General features: G+C 43.6%; 1 protein-coding gene across 4 annotated transcripts in view; it reads left to right on the forward strand.

Moving 5' to 3' along the window:
• Positions 1 to 16,021, forward strand: part of UBN1 (ubinuclein 1) — a 40,112-nt gene that overhangs the window by 15,590 nt on the left and 8,501 nt on the right. For all 4 annotated transcript variants that reach the window (XM_047713228.1, XM_047713227.1, XM_047713230.1 and 1 more), the window contains exons 8-14: positions 3,517 to 3,587; positions 4,884 to 5,013; positions 5,190 to 5,308; positions 5,545 to 5,673; positions 5,859 to 6,005; positions 15,667 to 15,717; positions 15,813 to 15,855. In XM_047713228.1, coding sequence (XP_047569184.1) covers positions 3,517 to 3,587; positions 4,884 to 5,013; positions 5,190 to 5,308; positions 5,545 to 5,673; positions 5,859 to 6,005; positions 15,667 to 15,717; positions 15,813 to 15,855 — 690 coding nt within the window. The remainder of the gene's footprint in view (positions 1 to 3,516; positions 3,588 to 4,883; positions 5,014 to 5,189; positions 5,309 to 5,544; positions 5,674 to 5,858; positions 6,006 to 15,666; positions 15,718 to 15,812; positions 15,856 to 16,021) is intronic.

Below are 16,021 nucleotides of genomic sequence, written 5' to 3' on the forward strand. Positions count from 1 at the left end.
AAACTTAAATATGTTAAAGAGGAACCCTAAGAAGGCTGCCCTGGTGGATGTCCAAGCAGTGGTCACTGTTTTCTTATGTTAGCCTGTTTTTCATTTCCTGTTCCCTTGTATTGTACATTTTTATGGGCCCCAAGAAATCCAGTGATTTGATTTGATGGCCTTACCCTGTCTGCACTTAATATGCTTTGATTGTGCCTTTTGTCTTGGTTGTTGGAAAGGTCAGGTGTGTTGTGTCCCCCTCCCCCCCCCCCCCCCCCCAGGGTACTTGTCTTGATGTAGTTTGGTGGCTAGTCAGCCTGGTCCATACAGATGACCCAGGTCTGTTGACTCAAGCATAAAATGGGAACAACGCTGAGGAAAGAAAAGAAACAGAAACTCCATGTCGCCTACCCCTCTAATCTACCTGCTCACAGCTTACCCTCCTATAGACTTAGAACTCCTACATCACAAATCCAGGGAGACCTGGATTCAAGGAGAAAAAGGTAGAAAAAAACAAAACAAAACAACTAACCTGTTTGATCTTTTCTAAAAAGAAAATCATACCAGCAAAAACAGGTACAGTATATAAGGTTCTGATTTAGGTGCTAAGAGGCTGCAAGTGGCTTTTCTTCTAATTAAAACAGCTCATTAAAGGGCTATTGGAATTATTATAAATCAGCATGATTGGGCTGTTTGGTTTAACTTCATTTCCTAATTTAGGATTGATCAACATGTACAACTCCATAAGCAAGGGTGTCTCTTCTTAGGGTTGAGGAGCCTCACTTATTTCCGGAAGAGTGTCAGATAAAAATCTGTTCTTTTAATTAGATTTATTTAAAAATAGAACACTTGAGGGGCACCTGCGTGGCTAGTCAGTTGTGTCCGACTCTTGGTTTTGGCTCAGGTCATGATCTCAGGGTTGTGAGATTGAGCCCCACATCAGGCTCCACACTCAGCTGGGAGTCTGCTTCTTTCCGTCTGCATCTGCCCTTCTCCCTCCCTACTCACGTGCTCTCTGTCTCTTTCCTTCTCTGTCTCTCAAAATACTTTAAAAAAAATATAGCACGTGACTAATTATCTCCGGATAAAACCAGACCCTCAGAGATCATTGTCTACACAATTCAAAAGGCATCAGAAAAAAATCTTCTTAAGAAGTATATCACCAGAAAGCCTCTGACACACTGGAGGAACTGGCTGATATCTAAAAATAAAATTCGAATGGAAACCCAGGCTTGTTGATAGGTCTTATACACAGTGGGGCATTTGAAGTACATGTTAGAGTAATTAGATTGAGTTAATATGGAAGTGCTTCTGGATCTTGTAGCTAGCATTGTGTAAGCTTAAGTAAGAGAATGACCCAGTTTTATTTTCTCTCAAACTAAAATCATACTCTCAGTGTATTAGAAGTGCCGAGAATTCTGAATCCTTCTGAGACTCTAAGAAATTGGCAGGTGAATGAATGGATTAAAAGTCACACCCTTTATTTCATTTCCATACAGCCATTTCACCCCCCTTCATTCTGAGCCTTTGTACTTCCCTCCCTCCCTCCAGGGTCTGCAGAAGCTTGAGTTTTGCGTCTCCTCTGGTTCCTCTGGTTCCTCTGGTTGCATTCCTCTGGTTGCATTCTTTCAATAATCCCTGTTTTTCCTTCATGCATTCACTCAGGCAACATTTACTAAACTCTGTTATGTGATAGGCAGCTGTGGGAAATATATTGACAAGTAAGTTTCATTCATGTTCTCCATGAGCTTGTTCTGTAAGTGGACCAGTAGACGTGTGAACACCTGGCTGTAGGACAGAGCAGAATGAGGTAAGCTCTGTGATGTTTGGGTGGCCAAGCAGATGGTCAGGTGAACAGCCAGCTTTGAGGAGGTAAGACAGAAGCACCTTAAGATACATACGAATCAGACTGGAGGCAACAGGCTTGGCCAGGGCCAGTGGTGAGATGGTCTTATAGGGAGCCAGGGCATAGAGCTGAGGATGGACAAGGAATTGTTAAGTTGGATGGAATGGGAACCCGCTGGAGTGGCTGGCTGGGGCCAGGTCCTGGAAAGTCATAAATGCCACATAAAGGAGTTTGGATTTGATGCTGGGTTTGGAGAGAGCTACCTGAGGGGAGGGGAGTGGAAGGATTTCAGGAGGATGCAGTGTCGTTATTAGAACTGGGAAACACAGAAGGAGGAGCAGAAGCTAGTGGGTTTGGTTTTGGGGGAGTGTCCATACCAGAGGATCATCGATTCCCAGAAGTCATTGGAAATTCTAATCTAGAGCTTAGAAGAAAGGGAGTCGGGCTAGAGATTTAGATTTGAGAGATCTGCATGCATTGTGTTACTTCAAAGCTGTGAAGGAGAAGAAGATATTAGGAGAAGGTAGTTCTAGGTAGACCTTTGGGCTCCATCTCTATTTAAGGAGTTTTAGCGGAGAAGACAGAGAGGGAGCAGAGGTAGGAAGGAGACACAGAGGATACTGTGAGGGAAGGCAAATGGGGTGATGGGAAGGTGGAGGTTGGTTTTCAGTGCCTGGAGGGGTTGATCAGGATTGTTTTAGACAATCCTCTTATTGCCCTTGTTTGTGATCATTATTCTATATCAATCCTGATTTTAGATACCTTATTTTTGCCTAAAGCCTTTGGACCAGCAGCTCTTGGGTTAGATCAGCAGTTCTCAATCCCCTCTGCATATTAGAGTTACGGGGCTCCTTTTAAAGAAGCAGATGCTTGGGCCTCATCCCCAGAGATTCTGATGTGGTTGGTCCAGGGTGGGGAAAGCCACCAGGTAATTCCAATATGCAGCTGAGTATGAGAACCAGTGGTTCAGACTTCTGCCGGGATTGCTTTCCTGACTTCTGCACTCAGTGCCCTGACTGCCTGTCCTGGCTGCCATCCAGGGTGCTAACTGTGTTCTCATGGGAAGCAAAAGACTGTATAGTAGCCTGCTCTGCTACTTGTGTCAATAGGTAGGAAAGTGTGTTAGTAGTTCAGATGGTCTGGGTAATAGAGTTTGTGATACACTGTAACTAGATTGTGAATTTCCCAAGAATTACAATGTCCTTAAATGCTAAAGTAGCACTTTATTATTATTTAGGGGTGAGGGGAATAAAGGTCTTTGGATTTGGCGGTTTTGTGGAGGTTCTTAATTGTATTTATACTGTAGACGTATGGAAATAGCAACTCACAGTTGAGGTGACAGACTGCCAGTCCCAGGAGTTAACTAGCTGGTTGAATCCAATGCATCATGATTGCTTTGGCTCTGTAGATGTTCTTTTATGTGGCTGTCTTTTCAAGTCCTGGGAAGAATGGACAATCCATAGATGCTTTTGCATAGATGCTTTTGAGAAAAGGATTTGAAAAAGCTGGATATACCAATTGTGGAGCATATAGCCGTCATAGGTGAACTTAATGTGGGATTAGGACTGAGTAGTGAGGATTTTATCAAATTGACAGGTGTTCTGTAGGGACTGACTGGTCTTGTGCCTGCGGGCATGTGTGGTCGTGTGGCGAAAGTGCACTAATGGATGTTACTGTCTGCTGTGAACCAGGCTGCCAGAGCTGCTGAAGGAGAGAGCAGACAGAAGTTCTTCACCCAAGATGTTAACGGCACCCTCTTAGAGTGAGTATCTTTTGTTTCCGGGCACCTGCGCTTACCATGCCTGGCTTGAGCAGGCTAGGGGAGGTGAGCACTGATCGAACTACATGAACAATGACCACTTATGAGAGGGAAAACAATGGTTTTTATTGTTTATTCTTTTTTTAAAAGGGGGTTGGGTGCACCAAATATTTTATCTCCGAGAAATGATAGACCCTACTGACCTTAGGCAACAGGTATTATTAGAACACTTGTTTAATATTCATGGCTAGTTGCAAGAGGATTTCCTGGCAAGTATGAAGTGAGAGAGAGAGAAGAAGTGTTGCTTTGCCTGTCTTTGAGAATCCAGAAAAATAAGAGATAACTTGGTGTAGCCACAGGAGCCTGCTCTCCTAGGATCATTCTCCTCTCGCTCTCTTTTCTCCCAAGGCCTGGTTATGTAAATATCATCCCTCGGCACTTCTCCCAGGTACCTGAGCCCCTGAGATGTTGCGCATGTATGAATTATATTAAAAAGCAAAAAAAAAAAAAAAAAAAAAAAAAACCCTGCACATAGAAATCCAAACCGAGTTCTTGGTATCCGGCCTTCCAGCTCTGCTGGCTTCTCTCTCTGCGCTGCATTATTTAGCAGAGGAAGCTTGTTGCTCAACAACTGAGGATTTTGCACATGTAAGAACAGTTGTTAAGGCTTGGGAATGTTCTAGCAAATGACCAGGATGGGGATTGGCCTCCTGGGTCAGGATGCCTGGACGATAGGGAGCACCTGAGGGTCAGCACACATGAGCGGTCTGTGTCAACAGTAGCCTGCTGGGGCGCGCCCAGTACAAAGAGCTCAAGGGATTGAAGACAGATATTTTTTCTGCTTATTTAGATGGGGACACTGGAGGGGTGAGGATTTTCCTGACCTCCTTATTAGGGATAAAACTAGAGAAAAAAGGAAACACTGTTGGAAAGTATTTCCTGTCTACAGCAAGTAACCCAATCACTTTCATTTTGAAAGCTCTTGTGTTCTTTTTGTTTGTGAAATTTAGTACTTCAGAGCTTGTTCTCTCGGGTTCTGTTTTCCTGACTACCTTTGAGTTGGTCTTGTCTTTGACCTGAGGGCCCTGGCCCTCTGTACCTAGCCAAGTTCATCAGGTGTGGGACTTCTGATTTGGTGACTCCTGGGGATCTGTTGCACTGGTCACTCAGTTACATTGTGTGACCGAGAGCATAAGGTTTGATCTGTTGTTGGCTCCCCCTCTCTGCAGTAGGGTGACCTCATGATGCAAGGAGCTCCAGTGAGCTGTGGGCTCTTGATGACTCTGTTCTGTTCTTCAGCATAGAGGTGCAAACTCGGGAGCTGAGTAGCCAAATCCGTTCTGGGGTGTATGCCTACCTTGCTTCATTCCTGCCCTGCAGCAAGGACACCCTGGTCAAACGTGCTCGGAAACTTCACCTCTATGAACAGGTGGGTAACTGTGGAGTGGAGTCCCTTGGCTTCAGGGCCCAGCAGAGAGGGTGACTGAGTCTTCACAGATGCTACATCTGCTGTTGTCCTGCCTTCATGCAATTATTCCAGTAGTGTATCCTCAGTATAAGAAGTGATGTGTAAACCAGTCTTACAAAGTGTCCTCCTCTCTTCAGGGAGGGCGTCTGAAGGAGCCTCTCCAGAAGCTTAAGGAAGCCATTGGAAGGGCAATGCCAGAGCAGATGGCCAAGTACCAGGATGAATGCCAGGCACACACACAAGCCAAGGTCGCTAAGTAAGTGTCTCATGGCACTCACATGACATCATCCTCTTGCCTCTTCTCTTTCTTTCTTTCTTTTCTCCCCCCATGATTACATTTGTGAATGAGACGCTTGGCTCTTCTGCAGCATTTTCACCTTCTCTTGGAAGCCTGGGGCAGGGTGTGGGCAGGAGGGAGGTGGTGGGACTGGGAGGAAGTAGTTCTTCCATGGCAGTGACCTTAGGGTTCCATTGGTCCTATTTACACTATAGGATGCTGGAAGAGGAGAAGGACAAGGAGCAGAGGGAGCGGATGTGCTCTGATGAGGAAGAAGATGAGGAAAAGGGGGGCAGGAGGATAATGGGACCCCGGAAGAAGTTCCAGTGGAATGATGAAATCAGGTGTGCCCAAACTGGGACCTTGCCTCATTGGAGGGTTTGTGGGGCCAGTGTCTGAGCATGTTCCTGTGTTTCTAATGAAGGTTAGAATCATTTACTTTAATCAGGGCTGCTGAAAGCACATGATTGAAACCTTGAAAGAAGCATTTGGGGTAGTTTGAAGTTTTTGACTTCTGTCTACCTCTCAGGGAGCTGCTCTGTCACGTGGTGAAGATAAAACTGGAGAGCTACGATTTGGAGAGGAACAACAAGACCCAATCTTGGGAGGACTATGTGAAGGCCTTTCTGGATGCTGAGGTCAAACCTTTGTGGCCCAAAGGCTGGATGCAGGCCAGGTGAGGGCCACGAGCAGCCAGCGCGGTCAGTGTGGTGATGCGGTGGAACGTTCTTGCAGTAAAGAGATACTGGAGTGCTTCTGTCGTGCCAGACCAACACGGTCCCTGCCCTCAGGGAATCACCCTCTGGCTGACTCAATCCCCATCTCGCTTGAGTAGCCGGAGAGTGTGCCAGTTGCTGTGCGTGGCTCTTACTCTTCCCTTGAAGAGGGAAGTTACCTGTGGGGTTTTGTCTTTGTCGTTCTTTGTCCCGCTTCAGCTCTGAGATGGGGCGTGCTCTTCTCACCTCAGTCTGCTCTTATGTGTTTTGAGATAATGGCTCCTCGTAGAAGTTGAGAGGTAGATTCATATTGGAAACCTCGTCCCGTTCTGAACAGAAGTCTCATTTGTGAGTAGCAGGGCTGACTGCTTATTGGAGTTATGTAGCTTCTCAGGTGAATGGACCATAGTTGCCATCCGCGGGCAGGAAAGGTGGCTGGAGCTAGTGCTCCGCCCACTGTGGGAAAATACACCTTACATAAAATTTACTGTCCTAACCATTTTCAGGTGCATGGTTCAGTGGTTTTAAATACATTTACATTGTTGTGCAGCTATCACCATCCATTTCCATAACTCTTGTCATCTTATAAAACTGAAACTCTATACCCATTAAACAATAACTTCACATCTCCCCACCCCTGCCCGATTCTGTGACCACTGTTCTACTTTCTGTCTATGATTTTGACTCCTCAGAGTACATCACAGCTGTGGAATCATACAGAATTTGTCTTTTTGTGACTGGCTTTTTTCACTTAGGATAGTATCCTCAAGGATTTGTCTGTATTACACATTACAGAATTGCTTCCTTTTGAAGTCAGAATAATACTCCATCATATGTATAGACCACATTTTATTTATCCGTGCATTTGTTGATACTTTGGTTGCTTCCATGTTTTAGCTGTTGTGAAACATGCTGTTATGGACGTGGCTATACAAATACCTCTTCGACACCCTGCTTTCAGTTTTGTGTGTATGCCTGGAAGTAGGATTGCTGGATCGTATGATAATTGTATGTTTAATTTCTTGAGGAACCATCAGTGTTTTCCATGTGGCTCTGTCATTTTGCATTTCTACCAACACTGCACAAGGGTTCCATTTTGTCCACATCCTCACCAATACTCGCCGTTTTCTGGGTTTTTGATGGTAGCCACCGATACCTGAGGTGGTATCTCCCTGTAGATTTGATTTGAATTTTCCTAGTGATCAGTGTTGAGCAACTTTTCATGTACTAATGGGCCATTTATATAAAGTCCTACACCAAAAAAAAAAAAACAGTCTTACACCCATTTTTTAATTGGGTTATTTGTTGTATTGTTGAGTTTCGGAGGAGTTCTTACTGTATTCTGGATATTAATCTCTGACACCCTTGACAGATGTGATTTCCAAATATTTTCTCCCATTTTGTGAGTTGCCTTTTTACTCAGTGGATAATATCTTTTGGTGCACAAAATTTCTAGATTTAATGAAGTCCAATTTGTCTACTTTTTGTTGTCTGTACCTTTGGTGTCCTATCTAAGTTCTAATCGTCAGATCCAATGTCATGAAGCTGAGCTAATTTTTGTATATGGTGTTAAGGGTCCAACTTCATTTTTTTTTGGATGTGGCATCCCGTTTTCCCAGCACCATCTGTTGATAAGACTGTCCTTCCTTCATTGGTCTTCGCATCTTTGTCAAAAATCATTTCACCACATACGTGAGGGTTTTATTTCTGGGCTCTCTGTCCTTTTCCATTGGTATTTGTGTCTGCCTTTATACCAATAACGCACTGTTTGGATTACTGTGGCTTGGTAGTATGTTTAAATCAGGAAGTGTGATTCTCCAGCTTTATTCTTCTTCTTCTTCTTCTTTTTTTTTTTTTTTTTTTAAGATTTTGTTTATTTATTTGAGAGAGCAAGTAAGAGAGAGCCTGAGAGGGTAGAACTTCAGAGGGAGCAGCAGACTCCCTGCGGAGCCGGGAGCCCGATGTGGGACTCCATCCCGGGACCCCGGGATCATGACCTGAGTTGAAGGCAGGCACTTAACCAACCGAGCTACCCAGGCGCCCCAGCTTTATTCTTTTTTAAGATTATTTTGGCTATTCAGGGTCCCTTGAAAATCCATATTGAATTTTGGGATGCATTTTTCTATTTCTGCGAATAACGCATTAGGATTTTGCTAGGGATTGCATTGCATCTGTAGACGGCTTGGGTAGTCCTGAGATTACAATTCAATAATAATAAGTTGTCTAGTCCATGATGGGATGTGTTTCCATTTATATCTTTAACTTCTTTCAGTAATGTTTTGTCATTTTCGCTGTACAAGTCTCTTACATCCTTTGGTGAGGTTAATCCCTAAGTTTTTCTGTTTTGTTTTTTTCTTTTGATGCTGTTGTGAATAGAATTATTTCTGTAATTTCCTTTTAGATTGTTCATTTTTTTTATGTACAGAAATACAACTGATTTTTGTGTGTTGCTTTTGTATCTTGCTACTTTGCAGAATTCATTCTAAAATTTTTTGGAATCTTTAGAGTCTTCTAAATAAAAAATCCTATCTGCAAACAGGGCTCACCTTACTTCTCCTTTCCAATTTGGATGCCTTTTGTTTCTCTTTCTTGTCTAACTGCTATGGTTAGAACTCATAGTACTATGTTGAATAGAAGTGGTGAAAGCCAGCATTCTTACCTTGTTCCTGATCTTAGAGGAAATGCTTTTAGCCTTTCACCATTATGGGGGTTTCACATTTGGCTTTAATTCTGTGGAGGTATTCCTGTTCCTAGCTTGTTGAGTTTTTTATCATGAGAGGGTGTGGAATTTTGTCCTTTGCCTTTTCTACATCAACTGAAATGATTGTGTGAGGTTTTTTTCCTTCATTCCGTTGATGTGGCATATTGCATTGGTCAGTTTTCATATGTTGAATCACCCTTGTATTCCAGGCATAAATTTCACTTGGTCTTGGGCGCCCATGTGGCTCAGTCAGTTAAGCTTCTGCCTTTGGCTCAGGTCATGATCCCAGGGTCCTGGGATCCTCCATTCGGCTCCTTGCTCAGCAAGGAGTCTGCTTCTCCCTCTACCTCTCCCCCCTGCTCTTGATTTCTCTCTCTCTCTCTCTCTCTCTCAAGTAAACAAAATATTTAAAAAAAAAAAAACAAAAAACCTCACTTGGTTGTGATGTGTAATGTTTTTAGTATATGTGCTGCCGAAGCGAGTACACGTATAATGTTTTTAATATGCTTCTGAACCCTGTTTGCTGGGTTTGTTGGGAGTTTTGCATTGGTGTTAATACAGGATATTGGTCTGTAATTTTCTTGTGTGTCTTTGCCTGGCTTTGGTATCAGGGTAATGGTAGCTTTATAGAATGAATTTGAAAGTATTTCCTCTTCAGTTTTTTGGAAAAGTTTGAGAAGGATTGGTAGTAGTTCTTTACATACTTGGTTGAATCCACCCATGAAGGTATCAGGTCCAGGCCTTTGTCAGGAGATTTTTTTAAAGATTTTATTTATTTATTTGACAGAGAGGGATCACAAGTAGGCAGAGAGGCAGGCAGAGAGAGGGGGGGAAGCAGGCTCCCTGCTGAGCCAAGAGCTGGATGCAGGGCTCGATCCCAGGACCCTGAGATCATGACCTGAACCGGAGGCAGAGGCTTAACCCGCTGAGCCACCCAGGCATCCCTGTCAGGAGATTTTTGATAACTGAATGGGTCCCCTCACTAGTGATAAGTCTAGTCAGGTTCTGTATTCCTTTGAGAAATACAAGAAGTCTTGGTAGGTTTTGTGTTTGTAGAAATTTGTCCATTTCAGGGCCTCTGGGTGGCTCAGCTGTTGGGCGTCTGCCTTTGGCTCAGATCATGATCCCAGGGTCCTGGGATTGAGCCCCTCATCGGGCTCCCTGCTCAGTGGGAAGCCTGCTTCTCCCTCCCTCACTCTCCCTGCTTGTGTTCCCTCTTGTTCGCTGGGTCTCTCTCTGTCAAATAAGTAAATAAAATCTTTAAAACATTAAAAAAAAAAAGAATTTATCCGTTTCAACTAAGTAATCCAGTTTGTTGGTGTGCTGTTGTTCGTCGTACTCTATGAGAATACATTTTTATTATAGAGTCAGTAGTGATGTCCCCGTTTTCTTTCCTGATTTTGGTAATTTGATATCCTCTTGAACATTGCTTTCTTTCTTTTTTTTTTTTTTTTTTAAGATTTATTTATTTATTTGACAGGGAGAAAGATCACAAGTAGGCAGAGAGGCAGGCAGAGAGAGGAAGGAAAGCAGGCTCCCTGCTGAGCAGAGAGCCCGATGTGGGGCTTGATCCCAGGAACCTGAGATCATGACCTGAGCCGAAGGCGGAGGCTTAACCCACTGAGCCACCCAGGTGCCCATCCTCTTAAACATTTCTTAGTGGGTCTAGCTAAGGAAGGGTTTCCCAATTGTGTTGATGTTTTCAAAGAACCAGCTTTTGCTCTTACTGATTTTTCTCTATTGATTTTCTGTTTTACTTACCTATACTCTCATCTATATTTTCTTCCTTCTGCTTGCTTAAGGTTTAACTTAATCTTTTCTTGTTCCTTAAGTTGTAGAGTTAGGTTGTTGATGTGAGATTTATTTTTAAATGTAAATGTTTATAACTTTAAGTACCCTGGAGTTTCAGCATCCTTTGCACCATAAGTGTTGGTATATTGTGTTTTTCTTTTCATTCATCTTTAAGTATTTTCTAGTTTCCTTTGTAATTTTTTTTCTTTAATCCATGATTGTTTAAAATATATGTTGGTTAATTTCCACAGTTTGGTGAATTTTTCAGTTTTCATCATGTTACTGATTTTTAACTATATCCTCTTGTGGTCAGAGAAGATACTTTGTATGATACTTATCTTTGTAAAATTTTCTCTTTTGTTAAGAATTTGTTTATTTGAGAGAGAGCGCACGAGCAGTGAAGAGGGTTGTAGAGGGAGAGGGACAAGTAGACTCCCTGCTGAGCAGGGAACCTGATAGAGGATGGGATCCCAGGACTCCAGGACCACGACCTGAGCCAGATGTAGACGCTTAACCAACTGAGCCACACAGGCGCCTCTATCTTTTAAAATCTCTAGAGACTTCATATGTGACCTAACATATAGTATGTCCTGGGAAATGTCCTATATTTACTTCAGAAGGAAGCAGTTCTGTTGCTGGGCAGACTGTTCTGTGCACTCTTGTTAGATCTAGTTGGTTTACTGTGTTAAGTTTTCTGCTGTCTTACTTGTCTTCTCTCTGGTGATCTATCCACTATTGAGAGTGGGGTACTGAAGTCTCCATCCCCTATTGTGGAATTGTCCATTCCTCTCTTTACTTCTGTCAGTTTTTGCTTCCAGTGCAGGAATGGTTGTAATTATTATATCTTCTTGCTGTTTTGAAGTTTTTATTAATACATAATGTCCTCCTTTGTTTTGTAATCTTTCTTGATTCAAAGTCTGTTTTGTCTGATATCAGCATAGCCTCCCCTGCTCTCTGTGGTTATTATTTGTGAGGAATATCTTCTGTCCTTTTGCCTTCAACCTGTTTGTCTTTGGGTCTCAAGTGAGCTCCTTATAGACCACATTGAGTTGGATCATGTGTGTTAATCCATTCTGCCAGTGTTTGTTTTGATTGGAAAGTTTAATTCATTCATATTTGAAGTTATTACTGATAAGGAAGCGCTTGCTTCTGTAAGTTCAGTGACGTATAAAAGTGCTGCTCCCTTACAGTTCTGTCACCACTTTAGTTGCTGATGTCACAAAATTACATTCTTAGACATTGTGTGCCCCAAAACCTAAGCTAATTATTTTTTTTAAGATTTTATTTATTTATTTAACAGACAGAGATCACAAGTAGTCAGAGAGGGGAAGGGAAGGAGGCTCCCTGCTGAGCAGAGAGCCCGATGCAGGGCTCGATCCCAGGACCCTGAGACCATGACCTGAGCTAAAGGCAGAGGCATTAACCCACTGAGCCACCCAGGTGCCCCAAACTAATTATTTTTTAAAATGCATTGGTGTCTTAAATTATTGTAGAAAACAAGATTTGGAGTTACAAACTAAAGTCTTTAATACTAATTGCTATTTTTTTCTTTAGTCTCTTAAATCATGTAGAAAATGAAAAGTTCAGTTACAGACCATTGTTAGAACACTAGCTTTTTTTTTTTTTTTTTAGAGATTTGAGAGCTCAAATTTTTTTTTTTTTAGATTTTATTTATTTATTTGACAGAGATCACAAGTAGACAGAGAGGCAGGCAGAGAGAAATGGGGGAGAAGCAGGCTCCCCGCTGAGCAGAGAGCCTGATGTGGGGCTCGATCCCAGGACCCTGAGATCACGACCTGAGCTGAAGGCAGAGGCTTAACCCACAGAGCCACCCAGGCTCCCGATAGTTCGTATTTTTTATTTGAGAGAGAGAACAAGCATGCACCTGTGCAAGGGGAGGGGCAGAGGGAGAGAGAGGGCGAGAGAGAATCTCAAGGAGCTTCTGCACGGAGTGTGGAGCCCGATGCTGGGTTTGATCTCATGACCCTGAGATCACAACCTGAGCTGAAACCAAGTCAGTCACTTAACCAACTGAGCTACCCAGGCACCCTGAGAGAACTGGCTTTCATAATTGCCCTCCTATTTACTTTTTGCGATCCTTATTTCTTCACATGGCTTTGAAGTACTGTCTGGTATCCTTTTATGTGACCCCACAGGGTGCCCGTGAGCATTTCCTGCAGGGCAGTCCAGTGGTCGTGATGTCCTTCAGCCCTTGTCCATCTGGGAATATCTTCATGTATCTCCCACTTTTGAAGGAAGGTTTTGCTGGATATAGGATTCTTGTTGGACCTTTTCTTTTAGCACTTTGAACATATTAGCCCACTATCTTTTGGCCTCCAACATTTCTAATGAGAAATCTGTTGATAATTTTATGTGATGGTTTACTTCTCTCTTGGGGCTTTCCAAGATTCTGTCTTTGTGTTTTAAAAGTCTGATCAGAGTGTTTGTCTGCGTGAGGTACATCTTGGAGTTCATTGAGCATTTCGGATGTTTATATTCATCTTTTGCATTGGGGGGTTTGGCTGGTGCTTCTTCCACTGTTGTCTCTGCCCTTTCTCCCCTCTCTTCTCCTTCTGGGACTCCTATAGCAGGTGGGGTCCCACACGTTCCTCCACTGTATTCGCTTTTCTTCAGTCTTTTTTCTCTCTGTTCCTTAGACTTGCTGATTTCCACTATTCTCTGTTTGTTCACATCTGTGTTTGAACATCTCCAGGGAAGTTTTCATTTCAGTTATTGTAGTTTAGAGCTCTAGAATTTCTTCTTAATTTCTTTATAGGTTTTCCGTCTCTTTATTGCTAGTTCCGTTTTGTCCACATACTCTTTTTTTACTTTCTCCACATCTTCCTGTAGTTCTTTGAGCATCTGTAAGATCATTGTTTTAAAGTCTTTGTCTAGTGTATTGGCCATTAGGTCTTGTTCAGGGAGAGTTTCTGGGTTGTTTTATTTTTCCCCCTTGAAGGCTCAGTTCTTTCCTGTTTTGGGTGGCACAGGCCGCCCATGTGCCCTGACGAGAACTTTTAAGATTAACTCTCTTAGGGGTGCCTTGGTGTCTCAGTCGGTTAAGTGTCTGACTCTAGATCTCAGTTCAGCTCTTGATCTCAGGGTCATGAGTACAAGCCCCATGTTGGAGCCTACTTTATGAAAAAGGACACCTGGGTGGCTCAGTTGGTTAAGTGTCTGCCTTCATTTCTGGTCATGATCCCAAGGTCCTGGGATCGAGTCCTGCATCAGGCTCCTTGCTTAACAGGGAGTCTGCTTCTCTTTCTCCCCCTGGTGCTCATGATTTCTCTCTGTCTCTCAAATAAGTAAAATCTTTTTTTTTTTACGATTTTATTTTTATTTATGTATTTGACAGAGATCACAAGTAGGCAGAGGGGCAGGCAGAGAGAGCGAGGGAAGCAGGCTCCCTGCTAAGCAGAGAGCCCGATGTGGGGCTCGATCCCAGGACCCTGGGATCATGACTTTAGCCGAAGGCAGAGGCTTTAACCCACTGAGCCACCCAGGCACCCCTCAAATAAATCTTAAAAGAAAAATGAAGACTAACTCAACAACTTTCAAACACCCAATACAGTATGATTAATTATGGCCCCCATTCTATGTATTGTTTTTGTTTTTGAGGAGTTTGTGGGCTGTCTCTGGTCCTGGGAGCAGCTTGCAGTGTAAACTTTATATTTACTTTATGTTTTCTTCCCAGGTCTTGTCTCAGCCATTTCTTGAGCTTGTGTAGTTGCTTTCTCATTTTTCCCCATATATGCAGTTGTTTTGAATGTTGTGTTTTTAATTTTTATTTATTTTTATTTTTTATTTTTTTAAGGTATTTATTTATTTATTTGTCAGAGAGAGAGAGAGGGAGAGAGAGCAAGCACAGGCAGACAGAATAGCAGGCAGAGGTAGAGGGAGAAGCAGGCTCCCTGATGAGCAAGGAGCCCGATGTGGGACTCGATCCCAGGACGCTGGGATCATGACCTGAGCCGAAGGCAGCTGCTTAACCAACTGAGCCACCCAGGCGTCCCTGAATGTTGTGTTTTTTAATATCTGTCTCGTGAAAGTGGGAAAGTGAACAATGAAGGAGGGGGGAAGGGCACCAGTTTTTCAAATCCCCTGGAAGTCACCTCATCCAGAGGGGCAGGGATTTGCCACAGGGGGTGGTGTGGGAGGTGGGAGGGTGGACAGCAGTGGCTGTCCACCTCTTTGTCTGCATCTCTGTGATGAAAAGCAACAGTCAGAGCAGAGATTCCTGCTACTTGGAGGACCGTGCGTTTTTGCCCACCCGACTTCTTGTAAGCTGCTTTGGGGACACGTGTATGGCTCTCAGCCATGGGGCTGGGGACAGAAGGCTGCAACTGTGCTAAGAGCTGAAACTGATGGCAGTTTACCCTCCAGGCCTTCCCCTGTAAGTTGTAAGCCTTCAGCACAGGCTAGAATTCCAAAGTAGTTACTCAGTTTTACGATTTACTTTTTTATTAGAGAGAGAAAGAGAAAGCTCAAGCGTGTGGGGGGGGAGGGGGAGAGAGAATCTCAAGCAGACTCTGCTTTGAGTCTGAACCAGAATCAAGAGTGGGACACTCAACCAACTGAGCCACCAGACACCCCCAAAATAGTTGTTTTAGATTCTTTTAGTGCACTTGTCCAGATGGGTAGACAATTCCTGCTGCTTCCTACTCCACCATCTTCCCAGAATCCAAATCATGGAGCCTTTCTTCGTCTCTGCTCCTTCTTTAGGTGTATTTGCTCTTTTCTTTACAGATTGAACATCTGAAACTGTGCAGAGAGGGACACAAAATTCTGTTGTTTCTGTGGAAAAAGACATGCTATGGTTACGCCACATTTAACTCTTGGAAGGGATGAGAATCAGCAATAAGGAAAGCACTCCCGCCTTTGGGGGCAAAATCACTATGAGAAATTTTGGGGCAGAGCCATAGCTTTTGGGGGTCACTCCTAGACTGTTTGCTTCTGAGTGGCCAGTGCAGCCAGTTTAGATTCTCTCACTAGGAATTAAACTCACCAGGTCACTGACATTTAAGGTCTAACAGCCATTGAGTACCAGGGATGGCAGGAAAGCTCTAGAAGCAGAGTGCTTGCCTTCAGGAGGTTTGCACAGACTGCCTAGTGTTCTCTGTCTGTTTCAGGACTCTGTTTAAGGAGAGCAGACGAGGCCACGGGCACTTGACATCAATCCTGTGAGTGTCTCAGTATTTTTTCTTCTCAGGGTGATTGTTACTTTGACCTCCTCTCTGGATTTCTAAACCTTTTCTGTGTTCATTCCTTTGAACAGGGCCAAGAAGAAAGTAATGGCCTCTTCTAAAATCAAGATGAAGGTGAGTCGGCACTCAGATCACGTGCTGGTCTCCTTCCTCTCCAGCCATGCCTATGAAACCTCTGAGGTGACTAGAGCAGCTGATTGCACTTTGCCGGACTGGGGGACAGTCCTTCTGGATGGCACTCTTGAGACGGTCTAAGAGGCATCCTGGCCCACCGCGGGGG

This window comes from Lutra lutra, chromosome 18 (genome assembly GCF_902655055.1).
Source record: "Lutra lutra chromosome 18, mLutLut1.2, whole genome shotgun sequence".
Lineage (NCBI taxonomy): Eukaryota > Metazoa > Chordata > Mammalia > Carnivora > Mustelidae > Lutra > Lutra lutra.